This window comes from Dendrobates tinctorius, unplaced genomic scaffold, assembly GCF_039654945.1.
Source record: "Dendrobates tinctorius isolate UK_male_01 unplaced genomic scaffold, ASM3965494v1 ptg000079l, whole genome shotgun sequence".
NCBI lineage: Eukaryota > Metazoa > Chordata > Amphibia > Anura > Dendrobatidae > Dendrobates > Dendrobates tinctorius.
Window position 1 is genome coordinate 10,240,026 of NW_027361747.1, and position 15,200 is coordinate 10,255,225.

Here is a 15,200-nt window from a genome sequence, read left to right on the forward strand (position 1 = left end):
GACTAGTCTTGTGCCTCTGTGCAAGCCCATGGCTTCAATACCTAGGGGTGGACAGGGCTAAGTCTGGCATAATGTCCCACGTCGCGGGAAAGGATACGTGGAGGGATACTCGCATGTGCTCGCCCGTTGATGGTTTGGGGAAATCGGATCCTTTCAATAGGATGCGTTGCCCCTGTCTCATCTTCATAAAATAACAAACAAAAATAGAAGTCTGGGGAAAAGTCCCAGATATGTCCCTCGGTGCGGGAAAGTATACGCGGAGACTATACTCAACGCGTGCTCGCCCGTTGATGGTTTGGGGAGATCGGACCCTTTCAATAGGATCCGTCGCCCCTGTCTCATCTTCACAGTAAACTAGAAAAAACATAGTCTGGAGAGATCCAGACTGTGTGTGCCTCCATAGGACACTAAGCAAAAAACTGATTTCCGCCCGCAGTAGGGGCGAGGGTGTATACTGCGGAGGAGGAGCTAACCTCTTTTTTTCACTTAGTATCTGTGTCCCCCAATGAGACGAAGGAGAAAAACAGTGTTTAGAAATAATAGAATAGATAACGTATTGACCCAGCAAGAAAAAAAAAATCAATAATAAACTGATCCGCTCAGGTGTCTAAATTCATAAAGAATATCTGGATGTGGCCTTTTAACAGCAATATTTCTATGCACAGATTGAAACCCCAGAGAGAAGGAAGCCATACCATGTTTGAGCGGGACAAGATCTGGCTGACGGTCAGCGCTTCTTCCTCTGAGGACTCGTCCGTGTCTTCCTGGTTGGTTAGGTTCAGGCTGGGGGTGCTCCCGGAGTACTGACATTCTTGCAGAGATGGGGTGTCCCCTTTGTCAATACTGTCCAATGAACGTCGGCGGACTCCCCAATTAAAGTTGTCAACGCTTTCACCCTATACAGGGAGGAAAAAAAAATGTAAACAAAATATGTAGGACCCTTATTATTATAATTATTATTCTTATACACAAAGGGAACAGTGCGCGTCACTGGATACAGGAATGCCACATGAGACATACTGGGCCACCATACAACCACCATTAATGAGACCCTATTGGTTTATGTACTGCACACACACATCACAAGGGATGGGGGGAAACATGCCACTCCACCAGGCTGCAACTTACCTGCAGCTCCTGGTTAGCAAAAAGGAAAACACAAATAATCATAAGTAACGAGGACAAACACAGAGGCAGGAGAAAACATACAATCGTGTCACATTACAGTGTAAAGATATGGACCAAGAGGTGTAGATGGATGAGCTGAAGATATGTCAAAAGGGTGGTCTAAACATCCCAGAGTAACAAATCTCACACAGAAGAAAAACATGTTGTCACGCTCCATCAGAAAAAAACCTTAACTAAAGGGGACAATGTGATACGGCACGGAGGATTGGCACGGAGGCACAACGTAAAGAGCGTGCCTATAGATCAGTAATATGAAAATTCGCTGTGCAATGCCAAGTATCAGCTACGATTACAGTACAGAACTCCTGTAAGACACTATTGAACAGCGTCCAGCGGGTTCACTCCATGGACGCACAATTTGTTATATCCACTGGCGACTGGGCAAGAACCAGATCCCTCACATGGTGAATATATGACCCTGGCACATAGCACAGTGATTCTTTGAAATATTCACAATATAGAGATTTAATATGTTGTGGAATTTATGACGAAGTAAGAGTGAAAAGATGGGGCCCAAGGCATACATTCCCAAATTTTGGGTTTGGTGCGGATTTTCTGAATGCAAGACCTGCAGCAATTTGCAGTGGCAGCAAAGTGGAGGAGTTTTAATTTAAAAGGGGTTGTCTGGTACATCCATAAGATAGGTGATAATTTGTTAATCGGGCGTCCAACCGCTTGGGCCTGCATTAAATCAGCAAAATGGAAAAATGTTATCCCCATTAGAATGGAGAAGCCGTGTGCATGTGTGATTTGTGCTGCAGTCACTGCCGACGGGCCTGCCGAGCACCGTGCACTGCTTTTTCACATAGAAAATCATAGTCATAGAAGTCGGGCGTTCAACCCATTCTGTAACGAAGATAAAAGGTGATAACTTGCTTTCACTGGATAATCCATGTAATCTAATCCACATGCTGGGTTTTGTTTTAGTTTGATGAAGAATCACAGTTTTTGCGGTGTTTTATTATATCCACACCATGTCAGTTTCGGTTGTGGAAACAATCTTTTTAATAGGATTTTCCTTTTTTTTTTGTATTTTATTTTACATATTCATTTTGATGGAGATCCTAACTCCACAAAATACATAGCTAGTCTGGTATTGTTTTGTTGCACTTCCAATAAAAAAACAACATATAATTGTGGAAAATGTGCAGATTTTGGGGCATAACTGCTGTATATATCAGTTTAGAAATCAGCAAGTAACAATCACCAAATAGATAATGTGTGGATAAGCCAAAGATGGATCCTAATTTCATTCTGAAATCTCATATCTGTCACTTGGAGTGTCAATCAGCATAGTGCTGGTCCAAAAAAACAGGCTACATTTTGGGACACTTACTTTTCTGCTTAGACATAACACACAAGAAAGTGTACGCACTAACTGGCAAAAATAAATTGTGTACTGATCTGTCCAGATGCTGAACCACAACTGTGCTTTGAGGAGAGCCTGAGAGCTAACAGGAAAGCAGCGACTCAAAGTTAGAAAAGTTCAGTTCACATCTGTTTTCTTACACATAGTCACAGGCATTGACCGGATGCAGCCGGCAGTTTTAACTTTCACCTTTTTGGAGACATAATTACTGTTGTAATTTTCAGTTGTCATTAACAGTCCTGTTCTAGTGTCTACACTTGGGAGACATTCCGCGAGACGATTGGCTGACATTAAAACGTAGACACGGGGGTCTCACCTCAGCATCTTCCAGCTCAACGTCCAAAAAGTCAAAGTCCTTGAAAACACCAAACTGCTGTTCGCTGCCAGTGTCCTCCACAGCGACCTCCTCCTCTTGAATGGCTTCCTCTGTGCTGGAAATAAGACTGGTTTGCTGATCTCCAACTTCAAGATCTTCATTTGATGAGAAGACCACCTGTAGTGGGAAGAAATTGGAAGAGAAACCATCTAAACACTCACATTCTCCATGTGGGGTCAGCTTGGAGCAATTATCAGATGCTGTCAAGTGTTTAATAAGCCAGAGCAGAAACGTAAAAAAATAAAAATGGTTTATTAATGTCTCGGGGGGGGTGGAGCAAGGAGAACTTACGGATGGATTTTTGGGAAGACCAGAGTCAGGGCCACACAGAGAAAGGACATTCATCAGCTTCTCCCGCGTCCTCCGCTGAAAAAGAAAAGGTCACAGAAAAAAAGTCACAGTTCTGGAAATGGTAAGTGGCTATCCTGTGAAAATGAGAAGCAAAGGGGCAAAACATGGATACAGGCTCACATCTTTCAATTCTAAAAATATGAGGCTTGTGTAGACTAACTGTAGGATATGATGTAAGAGAGCTGAGCCGTCAGGTAAGACTGGTAATATCCCGCATCCACACCGACCCTGACCTGTGGGGTGAGGGACTAATGCACAACAGATTAGGCAGGTTATTACATCAATCAACAAGGGCACAACAACTGAACAAAGCGTCAGGAGGACGTCATCCAGACCATCAAGAAAATCAGCCCCTGCATCAGACCCCGTAAGAAAAAAAGCAAGGAAAGCATCTACATTTTTACCAGCATTTCCAAATAACTTCGTTTTGTGAAAAAAAAATGTCAAATGTGACAAAATTGTGATATATACATAAAATGTTCTGGGAATATATAGTATTACACTAAACGCGGCTGCCGGTAAATGTCTCAGCTTGTGTCAGGGTTTTACGTGCGGCTAAGTGACCCACGTTGTGACCGTGCGCTGCACATCAAAAGGCAGACAGGCCAAAAACACTGAAAAAAAACTAAAAAGTGCTTTAAAACTTTCGAGGCTGCAAAGTCCAAACCTCTGTGTGTACCCACGAAGATGGCTCACTGAATAGTTTCCAATCCGTCCATTTTACGTTTCTGTCAATTTCAAGGATTTGTCCACTTTTAATTAACATTTGACATTTAACCCCTTCCTACTGAAGACTGTTTTCATATTCCTGACCAGGTGTCATTTTTCAAATCTGACGTGTGTCACTTTATGTGGTAATAGCTCTGGAACGCTTCTTTCCATCCCAGTGATTCTGAGATTGTTTCTTTTGTGACACATTGTACTTCTATATGTTAGTGATAAATGTCGGTAGATATGACTCACATTCATCAAAAAATCTGAAATTTACTGAGAATTTAGCAGCATTTTTTTCAACGAAATCACTTCACTTTTGAAGTGACTTTAAGGGGTTTTCTGCCAGAAAACTCCTCCAAAATGCCCCACTCTTAAGTATTCAAAACCACACTCTGGAAGTTTAACTCTTAAAGTGATTCACCACAATAACTCAGAGTGGAATGAAAAAAAAATTCTTAATGTAGGAATACCCCATAGGTGGTTGAAGATTTTTGTTTTGTTCATTCACTTTGAATTTTGTTAACAATAAACTATTAAATATTAGTAATGAGTAAACATGCTCAGATAAGGCGTTATCTGAACATGCTTGAGTACTAACAGAGAGACTTCTACATGCTCAAATAATATGTTCGAGTCCCTGCGGCTGCCTGTCTCCTGACTGTTCAACAGCCACAACACATGCAGGGATTGTCTATCAAACATGCAATCCCAACATGCATATGTTGCTGCTGTTGAGCACGCTGAAGATACTCAGTTAGCACCCGAGCAGGCTCAGACAACACCTTATCCCAGCATGTTCGCACATCACTATTAAACACCTGTTTTTCTGAAAGCCTTAGGCTGTGTTCACACGTTGCATTTTTTTTCGCGTTTTTCCCGCGGATTTACCAAAAAATCCGCTCAAAAAACGCCTAAAAGAAGCGTCCCATTCATTTTTAATGCATTTTGCACTTTTTGTGCACATTGATGCCTATTTTACCGCGAAAAAAAAACGCTTTGTGGTAAAAAACGCAGCATGCTCATTAATTTTGCGGTAAATTCCGCATTTCTGGCTATTTTCTATGTGTCTGGGGACGCTCCGGAAAAAATCGCGGCAAAAAACGCGCGTTTTCTGGGAAGGACTCCGGTTTTCAGGCAGAAATTTTCTGCATACGTGTGCACATAGCCTAAAACTTTTGCACTGTAGGTTATCAATTAAAAGTATGGCCCACTCAGGCCCCCATCATCCAAGTAAAATAACATAAAAAAATGGATTCTGGGAATAAAATGCAATTTTACGTTACATGACTGGTACCTGCGATAGCTGCGGCCTCTTCCAGCTGACAGGGACCAGCGCATTGGAGTTGGATCCAGAAGAAGTTGATGATGTGCTGCGAGTCACAGCGATGACTTTTGGCTTTCCATTTCTTCCAGCGGCACTATGCTGGTCTCCATATTTCTGCCCGATTATGGGTGTCTACATTGAAAAAGATGAATGTACAAGAACAATATGACCTAAAGAAATTTGGGGAAAAGTCATTATCTGAAAGACACAACGTTAGGTGATCTGAGAGAACCTAATAATGCTGAAATCATAGCATGAAATATTCATCATCCAACAAGGTGTTAACATAGGCAAATGGAAAAATAGCCCAATACATTTCCAAAGCTCCAGGTAAGAGCTACCATAATCCCATAGGGTTCCCATAATCATCAGGGCTCAATAATTGGTGATAAGCACAGGCTTTATGATCTGTTATAATTTACAGCCAAATGCAGCTCTCGATCTGACAACTGACCATTGCTCACCTCTGATATGTCAAAATGAAAATCCAATGTTTTTCCTGGAAGCTCCTTTGAGGCGCAGTTAAATATTTTTGCAAAAGAGATTTCGGGTGAGCCTAAATCTCCATAGGATTTGGGGGCATCATTTGGCACAACCAGGCTGGCAGAGCGAGACACCACAAGTTTTAGGATATTCAGTGCTTCTCTCCAATACGCACTCTGTTGGGGAACACAAAAGGCATTAATAAAAAACGTTAAAAAAAAAAAAAAATCAAATGTCAACTGTATAATGCTATACAGGAAGAATAATATATACCAGCCAATGGCGGCACCAAGAAGGTGAAAGAAGCCTTGAGTATGGTTAAGGCCCAGGAATCCAAGCAAATTTCAGTCCGTAAACGAGCAATTAGTGACTACTTACACTGTGGCCCGTTTATATGTGCCAACATATCTATATGGGGACAGAAAAATCTTTAATATGATCCTTCTTTTCCCATACAGGATTCATATTACTGGAAGAGCCGTTTACATGGGGAGATGTGCTCACGAAAACGATAACGGCTCTTAATTATAATTCAGTCAGCGTTTTGCTCGTACGTCCTGGTTACATGGGCTTAAGATGGAGAATGAGCTTTCTTCTGAATGCCTGCCAGCCATTTATAGGGGCATTTATATGACATGCTGGATGAGATGGCGGGCATAAACTGGCAATGTTTTTTATTTTTAATTCCTTTCTCAAGAACTCAATGTCCCTTAGGGCCAGTTCACACTGTGTTTGGCAATGTGTTAGTGTCACCGTCTGGAGCTTCTTTTTGAATTCCGAAAAATGGGATTCAGACATTTCCTTAATGGAGCCATTGAATGAATAAAGCAAAAGGAATCCAAGGTATGAAACTTTGGGTTCTACTTGCGCAGTCTTCTGTTTGGTGTTCGTTTCGTCAGATAAACAAAAAGAACAAGAACTATCTACACTGCCAGAAAGGAGCGCAGACGGGGCTCAAAGTTTCAGGCTTTGCACTGAATTCGGGTTTTTTGGCGGAAGGTCAGATTGGAGACATTAATACATTACCTAATGCAGCAAAGACATGAGTGTTTTATGGTCACTCCTCTCACCATGTCGCACATTCTCAGTCTCTGTGTGAACCGTGGCTGACAGGCATTTTTACCATCTGCTATGAAGAAATAGACAGTGCAGAAAGCATCCATATGAGGCTGCACTAAGGCCGAATAGTGTCGCTGGCCCAACGTTTCTTTTAGTATTCCTAGCCAAGCACAAAGACAAGCCGGCTACATGGTGAAGGCCATCCCATAAAGGTTTCACAGCTATAATGCAGGCTGTTTTTTTTTTTTCCCCCATCAACCAAAAAAAGAAATGTTTCCGTCAAAGCAGGAAAGTAGAATGTAAAAATAAGCCATAAAAAAAGTCTGGCTTTTATGGAACAAGTAATGAAGTGAACACTCGGCACATTGGGTACGTTAAGTAAATGACATTGAAATCTGACACAAACCAGCTCCTCGCTCACGGGCCGAGGTCTCTGTCCTAAGGAGCAAACATGGATTACAGCGAGCAGTTGTTCAGCATCACCTAGGTGCGGTAGGAATACGAAGCTGACAATACATCGGCTGACGGGCATGGTCAGAGCGATGGGGACCTACTGTATGGGGAACCACACTACACCCACAAATGCAAACTGACACTAGCCCAAAAAGAGCATTCACTCGGCAGTCACAAAGCTTCCTGTGAACTCAAAGTGGAAGGATTGCCAAATGTGGATTATGTTTTACAGGAAGACTAATAATATGTGACCACTGGCGAGGGAAGGAGAGCGCCGAGGACTGTGACGAGGGAAGGACGTGAGAGAAGGATGACACGGAGGACTGCGACGAGAGAAGGACAGCACGAAGGACTGCTATGAGAGGATGGCAGAGGATTTTGATGACAGAAGGACTGCACGGAGGACTGCGACGAGCCAAGGAAAGCACGGAGGGCTGAGACGAGCCAAGGAATGCACGGAGGGCTGAGACGAGCCAAGGAATGCACGGAGGGCTGAGACGAGCCAAGGAATGCACGGAGGGCTGAGACGAGCCAAGGAATGCACGGAAGACTGCGACGAGCCAAGGAATGCACGGAAGACTGCGACGAGCCAAGGATTGCACGGAAGACTGCGACGAGCCAGGGACTGCACGGAAGACTGCGACGAGCCAGGGACTGCACGGAAGACTGCGACGAGCCAGGGACTGCACAGAGGACTGCGACGAGCCAAGGACTGCACAGAGGACTGCGACTAGCCAAGGACTGCGACGAGCCAAGGACTGCACGGACGACTGCGACGAGCCAAGGACTGCACGGACGACTGCGACGAGCCAAGGACTGCACGGACGACTGCGACGAGCCAAGGACTGCACGGACGACTGCGACGAGCCAAGGACTGCACGGACGACTGCGACGAGCCAAGGACTGCACGGACGACTGCGACGAGCCAAGGACTGCACGGACGACTGCGACGAGCCAAGGACTGCACGGACGACTGCGACGAGCCGAGGACTGCACGGACGACTGCGACGAGCCGAGGACTGCACGGACGACTGCGACGAGCCGAGGACTGCACGGACGACTGCGACGAGCCAAGGACTGCACGGACGACTGCGACGAGCCGAGGACTGCACGGACGACTGCGACGAGCCAAGGACTGCACGGACAACTGCGACGAGCCAAGGACTGCACGGACGACTGCGACGAGCCAAGGACTGCACGGACGACTGCGACGAGCCAAGGACTGCACGGACGACTGCGACGAGCCAAGGACGACTGCGACGAGCCAAGGACTGCACGGACGACTGCGACGAGCCAAGGACTGCACGGACGACTGCGACGAGCCAAGGACTGCACGGACGACTGCGACGAGCCAAGGACTGCACGGACGACTGCGACGAGCCAAGGACTGCACGGACGACTGCGACGAGCCAAGGACTGCACGGACGACTGCGACGAGCCAAGGACTGCACGGACGACTGCGACGAGCCAAGGACTGCACGGACGACTGCGACGAGCCAAGGACTGCACGGACGACTGCGACGAGCCAAGGACTGCACGGACGACTGCGACGAGCCAAGGACTGCACGGACGACTGCGACGGGCCAAGGACTGCACGGACGACTGCGACGGGCCAAGGACTGCACGGACGACTGCGACGGGCCAAGGACTGCACGGACGACTGCGACGGGCCAAGGACTGCACGGACGACTGCGACAAGAGAAGGATGGCATAGAGGATTTTGATGACGGAAGGACTGCACGGAGGACTGCGACGAGCCAAGGAATGCACAAAGGACTGCGATGAGCCACGGAAAGCAATGAGGACTGCGATGAACCAAGGAATGAATGGAGGGCTGAGACGAGCCAAGGACTGCGACGAGCCAAGGACTGCAGAGAGGACTGCGATGAGCCAAGGACTGAAGAGAGAACTGTGACGAGTCAAGGAATGCACGGCGGACTGCGACGAGCCAAAGGACTGCACGGAGGACTGCGATGAGAGAAGGATGGCATAGAGGATTTTGATGACAGGAGGACTGCACGGAGGACTGCGACGAGCCAAGGAATGCACTGAGGACTGCGATGAACCAAGGAATGCATGGAGGGCTGAGACGAGCCAAGGAATGCATGGAGGGCTGAGACGAGCCAAGGACTGCACGGAAGACTGCGACGAGCCAAGGAATGCATGGAGGGCTGAGACAAGCCAAGGAATGCACGGAAGAATGCGACGAGCCAAGGACTACACGGAGAACTGCGATGAGCCAGGGTCTATGATGAGCCAAGGACTGCGACGAGCCAAGGACTGCAGAAAGGACTGCGATGAGCCAAGGACTGAAGAGAGAACTGTGACGAGCCAAGGAATGCACGGAGGGCTGAGACAAGCCAAGGAATGCACGGAAGACTGCTACGAGCCAAGGACTACACTGAGGACTGCGATGAGCCAGGGACTTTGATGAGCCAAGGACTGCGACGAGCCAAGGACTGCAGAGAGGACTGCGATGAGCCAAGGACTGAAGAGAGAACTGTGACGAGCCAAGGAATGTACGGAGGACTGCGACGAGCCAAGGACTGCACGGAGGACTGCGACGAGCCACGGACTGCAGAGAGGACTGCGATGAGCCAAGGATTGAAGAGAGAACTGTGACGAGCCAAGGACTACACAGAGGATTGCAACGAGCCAAGCACTACTCACCTGCACATATTTCCCTATGATTTTTATGATTTCCAGGTTAAACTGCTTTACTGGGGCAGCCGAGAGGTCGATGTGGCTGAGCAGGCTGTAGATGATCTGCAGCAGTGACTGCTGCATGCTGGACATGCCTTTCTCCAGGAGCTGGAACAACAGAGAGATATAGTGATCAAAAAGGCAAAGCCACGTATTAGTCTCTAATAGTATGTAGACAGGAAACCATGCGACAGTACTAATTCCAATAGAATGAATCTCGTTAGAAAATACTTCTACATTAACATTGTGATCCAGCAAACAGCCATATTACCAATAAAGCAGTGACCCTATAACTATTTCAGCTGTTTAGAGTCTCATTACCCGACTGCTACCCTGAAAGCAAAATACATTGGCACCTGTGTTCAGATGAGCATGAATTTCAGGATGCTCAAAAGTATACGGGTCAGCATCCTGCACAGTCATGAGGTTGTGAAGCTACAGCTCCCAGGACGCCCTGAGTTTTGCAGACTTCCGATGCATACTGGTATTTGTAGTCTTACAAGCGCTTGAGTACTGCAGGTCACTTGCCCCAGCTCTACAGGTTGAAGCCAATATCCATAAGGCTATGTGCAAATAAAGTTTTTTGCTGAGTTTCTGGAATGGAGACTAAGCAGAAACTCAAATTTTATGAGGATTTTTAAATTTTTGATGAAAATTTTAATTGCAATTTCCACTTGAGTTTCTGCTCAAAAAACTCCTGGAAAATCTGTGTGCACATGGCCCCAGAAGTACGAAAAAAAGTACCATTTTAGGGTTTACAATCTATCAACCACTTAATAACTACATGCATCCACAAAGTGCAAAGAAACTTAGCAGATCATACTTCAATATATTCAACAGTTATACTTCACAGAAAAGTGAAAAACTAACAGTAATAAAAGAATCGATTTTAACGAAAGAGAAAAGTTTCAAGGGGTAGTGAAACTGGCCAGATAATTCAAAGCGGTGCTGAAAAACTCTAAATCAATGAGTTTGTAAGTGCTGCGCTCTATGCCTAGGTGACTGGCCACTGCTACAACTGCACAGGTGGACGGTAACCTAGGTATCAAGACAAACAATAATAATAAACCTCTCCATTCTTCATAGGGAGAGGATTTTTAGAGAGCGTAAATTGTGAAGTTGCTTGTTTTCATCATTTGCAATTTTAACTATAATGAAACAAAGGCTTTAAATTAATGGTAATGTTATGTGGGTCTCTCTAACCTCTGCAAGATAGGTGACCAGACTGAAGGTGATATCTGAAAAGGAGTCATGTAGGTAGCGGCACACAACATTAATCCAATTGGAGCAGTCTCGGGAGTAGCTGTGCGTGCTGTACAGACTCATCATGTGCGCCAGGTTTGTCAATGTGGCCGACTTCTCCTCGGCACAAACCTACAACACAAGAATAAAGCATTCATTTATTAGGATCGTCGGTAAAGTGAGCAGATCATGACATAGGAGCTCATCTTACAAAATTCTAACACAGAATTGCAGTGAATTATGAAAAATTAAGTTATTCTGTGCAGTACGGTGCCCCCGATCCTACAGAAGTAAAATCACAAAGCCAAAAACAGGATTATTGGGTTGCTTACCGTAAAATCTGTTTCTCGGAGCCTTCATTGGGGGACACAGAGATCATGGGTGTATGCTGCTGCCACTAGGAGGCTGACACTATGCACAAAAAAAGGTTAGCTCCTCCTCCGCAGTGTACACCCCACCGACCGGCAGGGAATTCCTCAGTTAGTGAGAAAGCAGTAGGAGAAGTAACAGAATAGATTGAAAACAGAACAAACAACTCAACTGTAACCAATCAACCAAAGTAAGAACAGGAGTTGTAGAACATGGGAGGGTGCTGTGTCCCCCAATGAAGGCTCCAAGAAACAGATTTTACGGTAAGCAACCCAAAAATCCTGTTTTCTCGTTCACCTTATTGGGGGACACAGAGACCATGGGACGTCCCAAAGCAGTCCCTGGGGTGGGAAACAAACTTCTATCAGGCCAGTGGACTAACCACCGCTGCCTGCAGGATCCTTCTACCTAGGCTGGCGTCCGCCGAAGCGTAGGTGTGGACCTTGCAGAATTTCACAAACATGTGAACCGAAGACCAGGTTGCAGCTTTGCAAAGCTGCAGCGCGGAGGCTCTGTGGCGTACCGCCCAGGAAACACCCACTGCTCGGGTAAAGTGCGCTCTGATCCCCGGAGGGGCCACTCGATGCTTAACCCGGTAGGCCTCCAAAATTGCCGATCTGATCCAGCGAGCAATAGTAGCTTTGGAAGCCGGGTGACCTTTCCGCGCCCCATCTGGAATGACGAAAAGAGAGTCTGTCTTTCGCAAGGAAGTCGTCCTAGACAGATAGACTCTCATCGCCCTGACCAGATCCAGCTTGTTCAAGGACCGCTCCCGAGGGTGAGTTGGACTCGGACAGAAGGACGGCAGAACAATATCCTCATTGAGGTGAAAGGAGGACACCACCTTCGGAAGAAAAGAGGGCTGAGGCCACAGAACCACCTTGTCCTGGTGAAGTACCAAGAAAGGAGAGCGGCAAGAAAGAGCCGCCAATTCTGACACGCGCCGGATGGAAGTGATGGCCACCAGAACCAGATTAAGATCCCATGGATCCACAGGCGCTCGATACGCAGGAGCTGTGTGAGCCACGCCCTGAAGAAAGGTTTTGACCTGAGGGCGGGAGGCCAACGTCTTCTGAAACAAAATGGACAGCGCCGAAACTTGACCCTTCAAGGAACTGAGAGCAAGCCCCGCATCCAGCTCTGCCTGAAGAAACGCCAGAACGGAAGGGAGCGAAAAGCACATGGGCGCGATGTTATTGGCCTCACACCAAGTGAAATAGGCCTTCCAAGTACGGTAGTACATTTTGGAAGATTATGGCTTCCTGGCTCGAATCATGGTATGAATTACCCGACCAGAGAATCCTGCTCGTTTCAAAACCTCGGTCTCAACAGCCACGCCGTCAAATTGAGCGGCCGAGAATTGGGGTGGCAAATTGGGCCTTGAGACAGCAGATCTGCCCTGTCTGGAAGCTTCCAGGGGGCGTCCGCGAGAAGGGTGACAATGTCCGCGAACCAAGACCTTCTGGGCCAATTTCGGGGCGATGAGAATGACTGGAATTCCTTCTGCTTTGATCTTCTTCAACAGCTTGGGAAGAAGAGGCAGGGGAGGAAACAGGTAGGGGAGCTCGAACTGCGACCAAGGAATGGCCAGAGCGTCGGCGCCCACTGCGAGAGGATCTCGAGCCCTGGATACAAACTGTGGGACTTTCCTGTTGAGGCGAGAAGCTAGCAGATCGACGTCCGGGGTTCCCCAACGACGGCAGAGCTGAAGAAATACCTCCGGATGTAGGGACCACTCTCCTGCCGCGAGACCCTCGCGGCAGAGAAAATCGGCAGCCCAGTTGTCTACGCCGGGAATGTGTACCGCGGAGATTGTCGGTACCGAAATCTCTGCCCACTGAAGGATCTTGGACACTTCTGCCAGGGCTGAGACACTCAGTGTCCCTCCTTGGTGGTTGACATATGCCACCGCTGTGGCATTGTCTGTCTGAATCCGGACAGGCAGGCCCCTGAGGAGCCTCTCCCATTGGACGAGAGCCAGATGGATCGCTCGTATCTCTAGGACGTTGATCGGCAGAGCAGATTCCTGAGTCGACCAACGACCCTGAACAGTGTGATGGCGGAACACTGCACCCCAGCCGAGGAGGCTGGCATCCGTTGTTACAATCTGCCAGTGAACGGGAAGACCGCCCCAAGAGGATGAGAGGTGACGTCAATCACCAGTTGAGTGACCGCTTGATCCGGCATGAAAGACGAACAGGGCGATCCAGGGACAGAGCCGACCTGTTCCACCTCGACAAAATGGCGTGTTGGAGAGGTCTGGCGTGAAATTGGGCAAAGGGAACTGCCTCTATCGCCGCCACCATCTTTCCCAGGACCCTCATGGTTGTTTGGAGGGACGGAAATCGTGTGGTCTGCAGCGACTGTACATCCTGCCGCAGGGAGAGAATCTTCTCTTGTGGGAGAAAGACCCTTAACCGACGAGTGTCGAAAAGGAGGCCCAGAAACACAAGACGTTGAGTAGGAACCAGACAGGACTATTTCCTGTTGACGATCCACCCGAAATTGGAAAGAGTGTCTAGGATGATCGTCAAACTTCGGCGTGCCTGTTGGAAAGAGGGAGCTGGTAATGTTCCTGGCGAACCGCAAAACGCAGGAACTTCTGATGTCCGGAGAATTTGGGAACATGTAGATAGGCATCTTGGATGTCTATTGAACACATGAACTCCCTCTCCTCCATGGAAGCGATTTCCGAACGAACCGACTCCATCCGGAAGTGGCGAAGACGGACTCTCTTGTTGAGCAGCTTGAGATCCAAGATGGGTTGGACCGCCCCGTCTTTTTTCGGCACGACAAATAGGTTTGAATAAAACCCTGTAAACCGCTCCGATTCGGGCACGGGCACAATCACCCCGGAACTGAGGAGAGAGTCGATGGCCGTAAAGAACCCCGGGACCAAAGCTGGATCTTTTGGAGGACGGGATTCGAAGAAACGATGCCGTGGAAGAGAGACGAACTCTATCTTGTATCCTGACGATACAACCTCCCTGACCCAAGCGTCCTCTACTGAGGCCAGCCAGACGTCCCTGAAGAAGAGAAGTCGACCTCCCAATTGGAAGGGACCCTCGGGAGTCTGACGATAGTCATGCCGATGTAGACCGTCCAGATCTGGATGGTCTGCCCTGGGCAGAGTGGGATCGCCAGGAAGGAGTGGGCCTGAAGGAAACTTTCTGTCTTGGCGCGCCTGCGGTCTCTGTTGGTTGGATGGGTTCTCTGCCGTATTGAAACGGCGGAAAGCCCGAAAGGGTCGAAACTGACGCCTTAGTGGAGGTCTGCGAGGCTTGGACTGAGGCAGGAGAGAACTCGTGCCACCGGTGGCGTCTTTAATAATCTGGTCCAGTTGGGATCCAAAGAGGCGCCCTCCCAGAAAAGGCAGATTAGTAAGAGACTTTTTAGAAGACAGGTCCGCCTGCCAGGCCTTGAGCCAAATTGTACGTCGGATTGCCATAACGTTACTTGATGCCTGGACTGCGCAGGATGCGGCATCCAAAAAAGCAGAAAGCAGATAATCCCCCGCATGGGAAATCTGATTGGCGAGATCGGCCAATCGATCTGGTTGTGCTTTCTCT

At 47.8% G+C, this 15,200-nt stretch overlaps 1 protein-coding gene across 22 annotated transcripts in view; it reads right to left on the reverse strand.

The window, feature by feature from the left end:
- FRYL (FRY like transcription coactivator) overlaps positions 1 to 15,200 on the reverse strand; it is a 387,434-nt gene that overhangs the window by 36,769 nt on the left and 335,465 nt on the right. For all 22 annotated transcript variants that reach the window (XM_073583507.1, XM_073583505.1, XM_073583498.1 and 19 more), the window contains 7 exons: positions 11,224 to 11,394; positions 9,988 to 10,128; positions 5,787 to 5,981; positions 5,293 to 5,454; positions 3,225 to 3,299; positions 2,874 to 3,050; positions 696 to 896 (listed from right to left, as the gene is read on the reverse strand). In XM_073583507.1, coding sequence (XP_073439608.1) covers positions 696 to 896; positions 2,874 to 3,050; positions 3,225 to 3,299; positions 5,293 to 5,454; positions 5,787 to 5,981; positions 9,988 to 10,128; positions 11,224 to 11,394 — 1,122 coding nt within the window. The remainder of the gene's footprint in view (positions 1 to 695; positions 897 to 2,873; positions 3,051 to 3,224; positions 3,300 to 5,292; positions 5,455 to 5,786; positions 5,982 to 9,987; positions 10,129 to 11,223; positions 11,395 to 15,200) is intronic.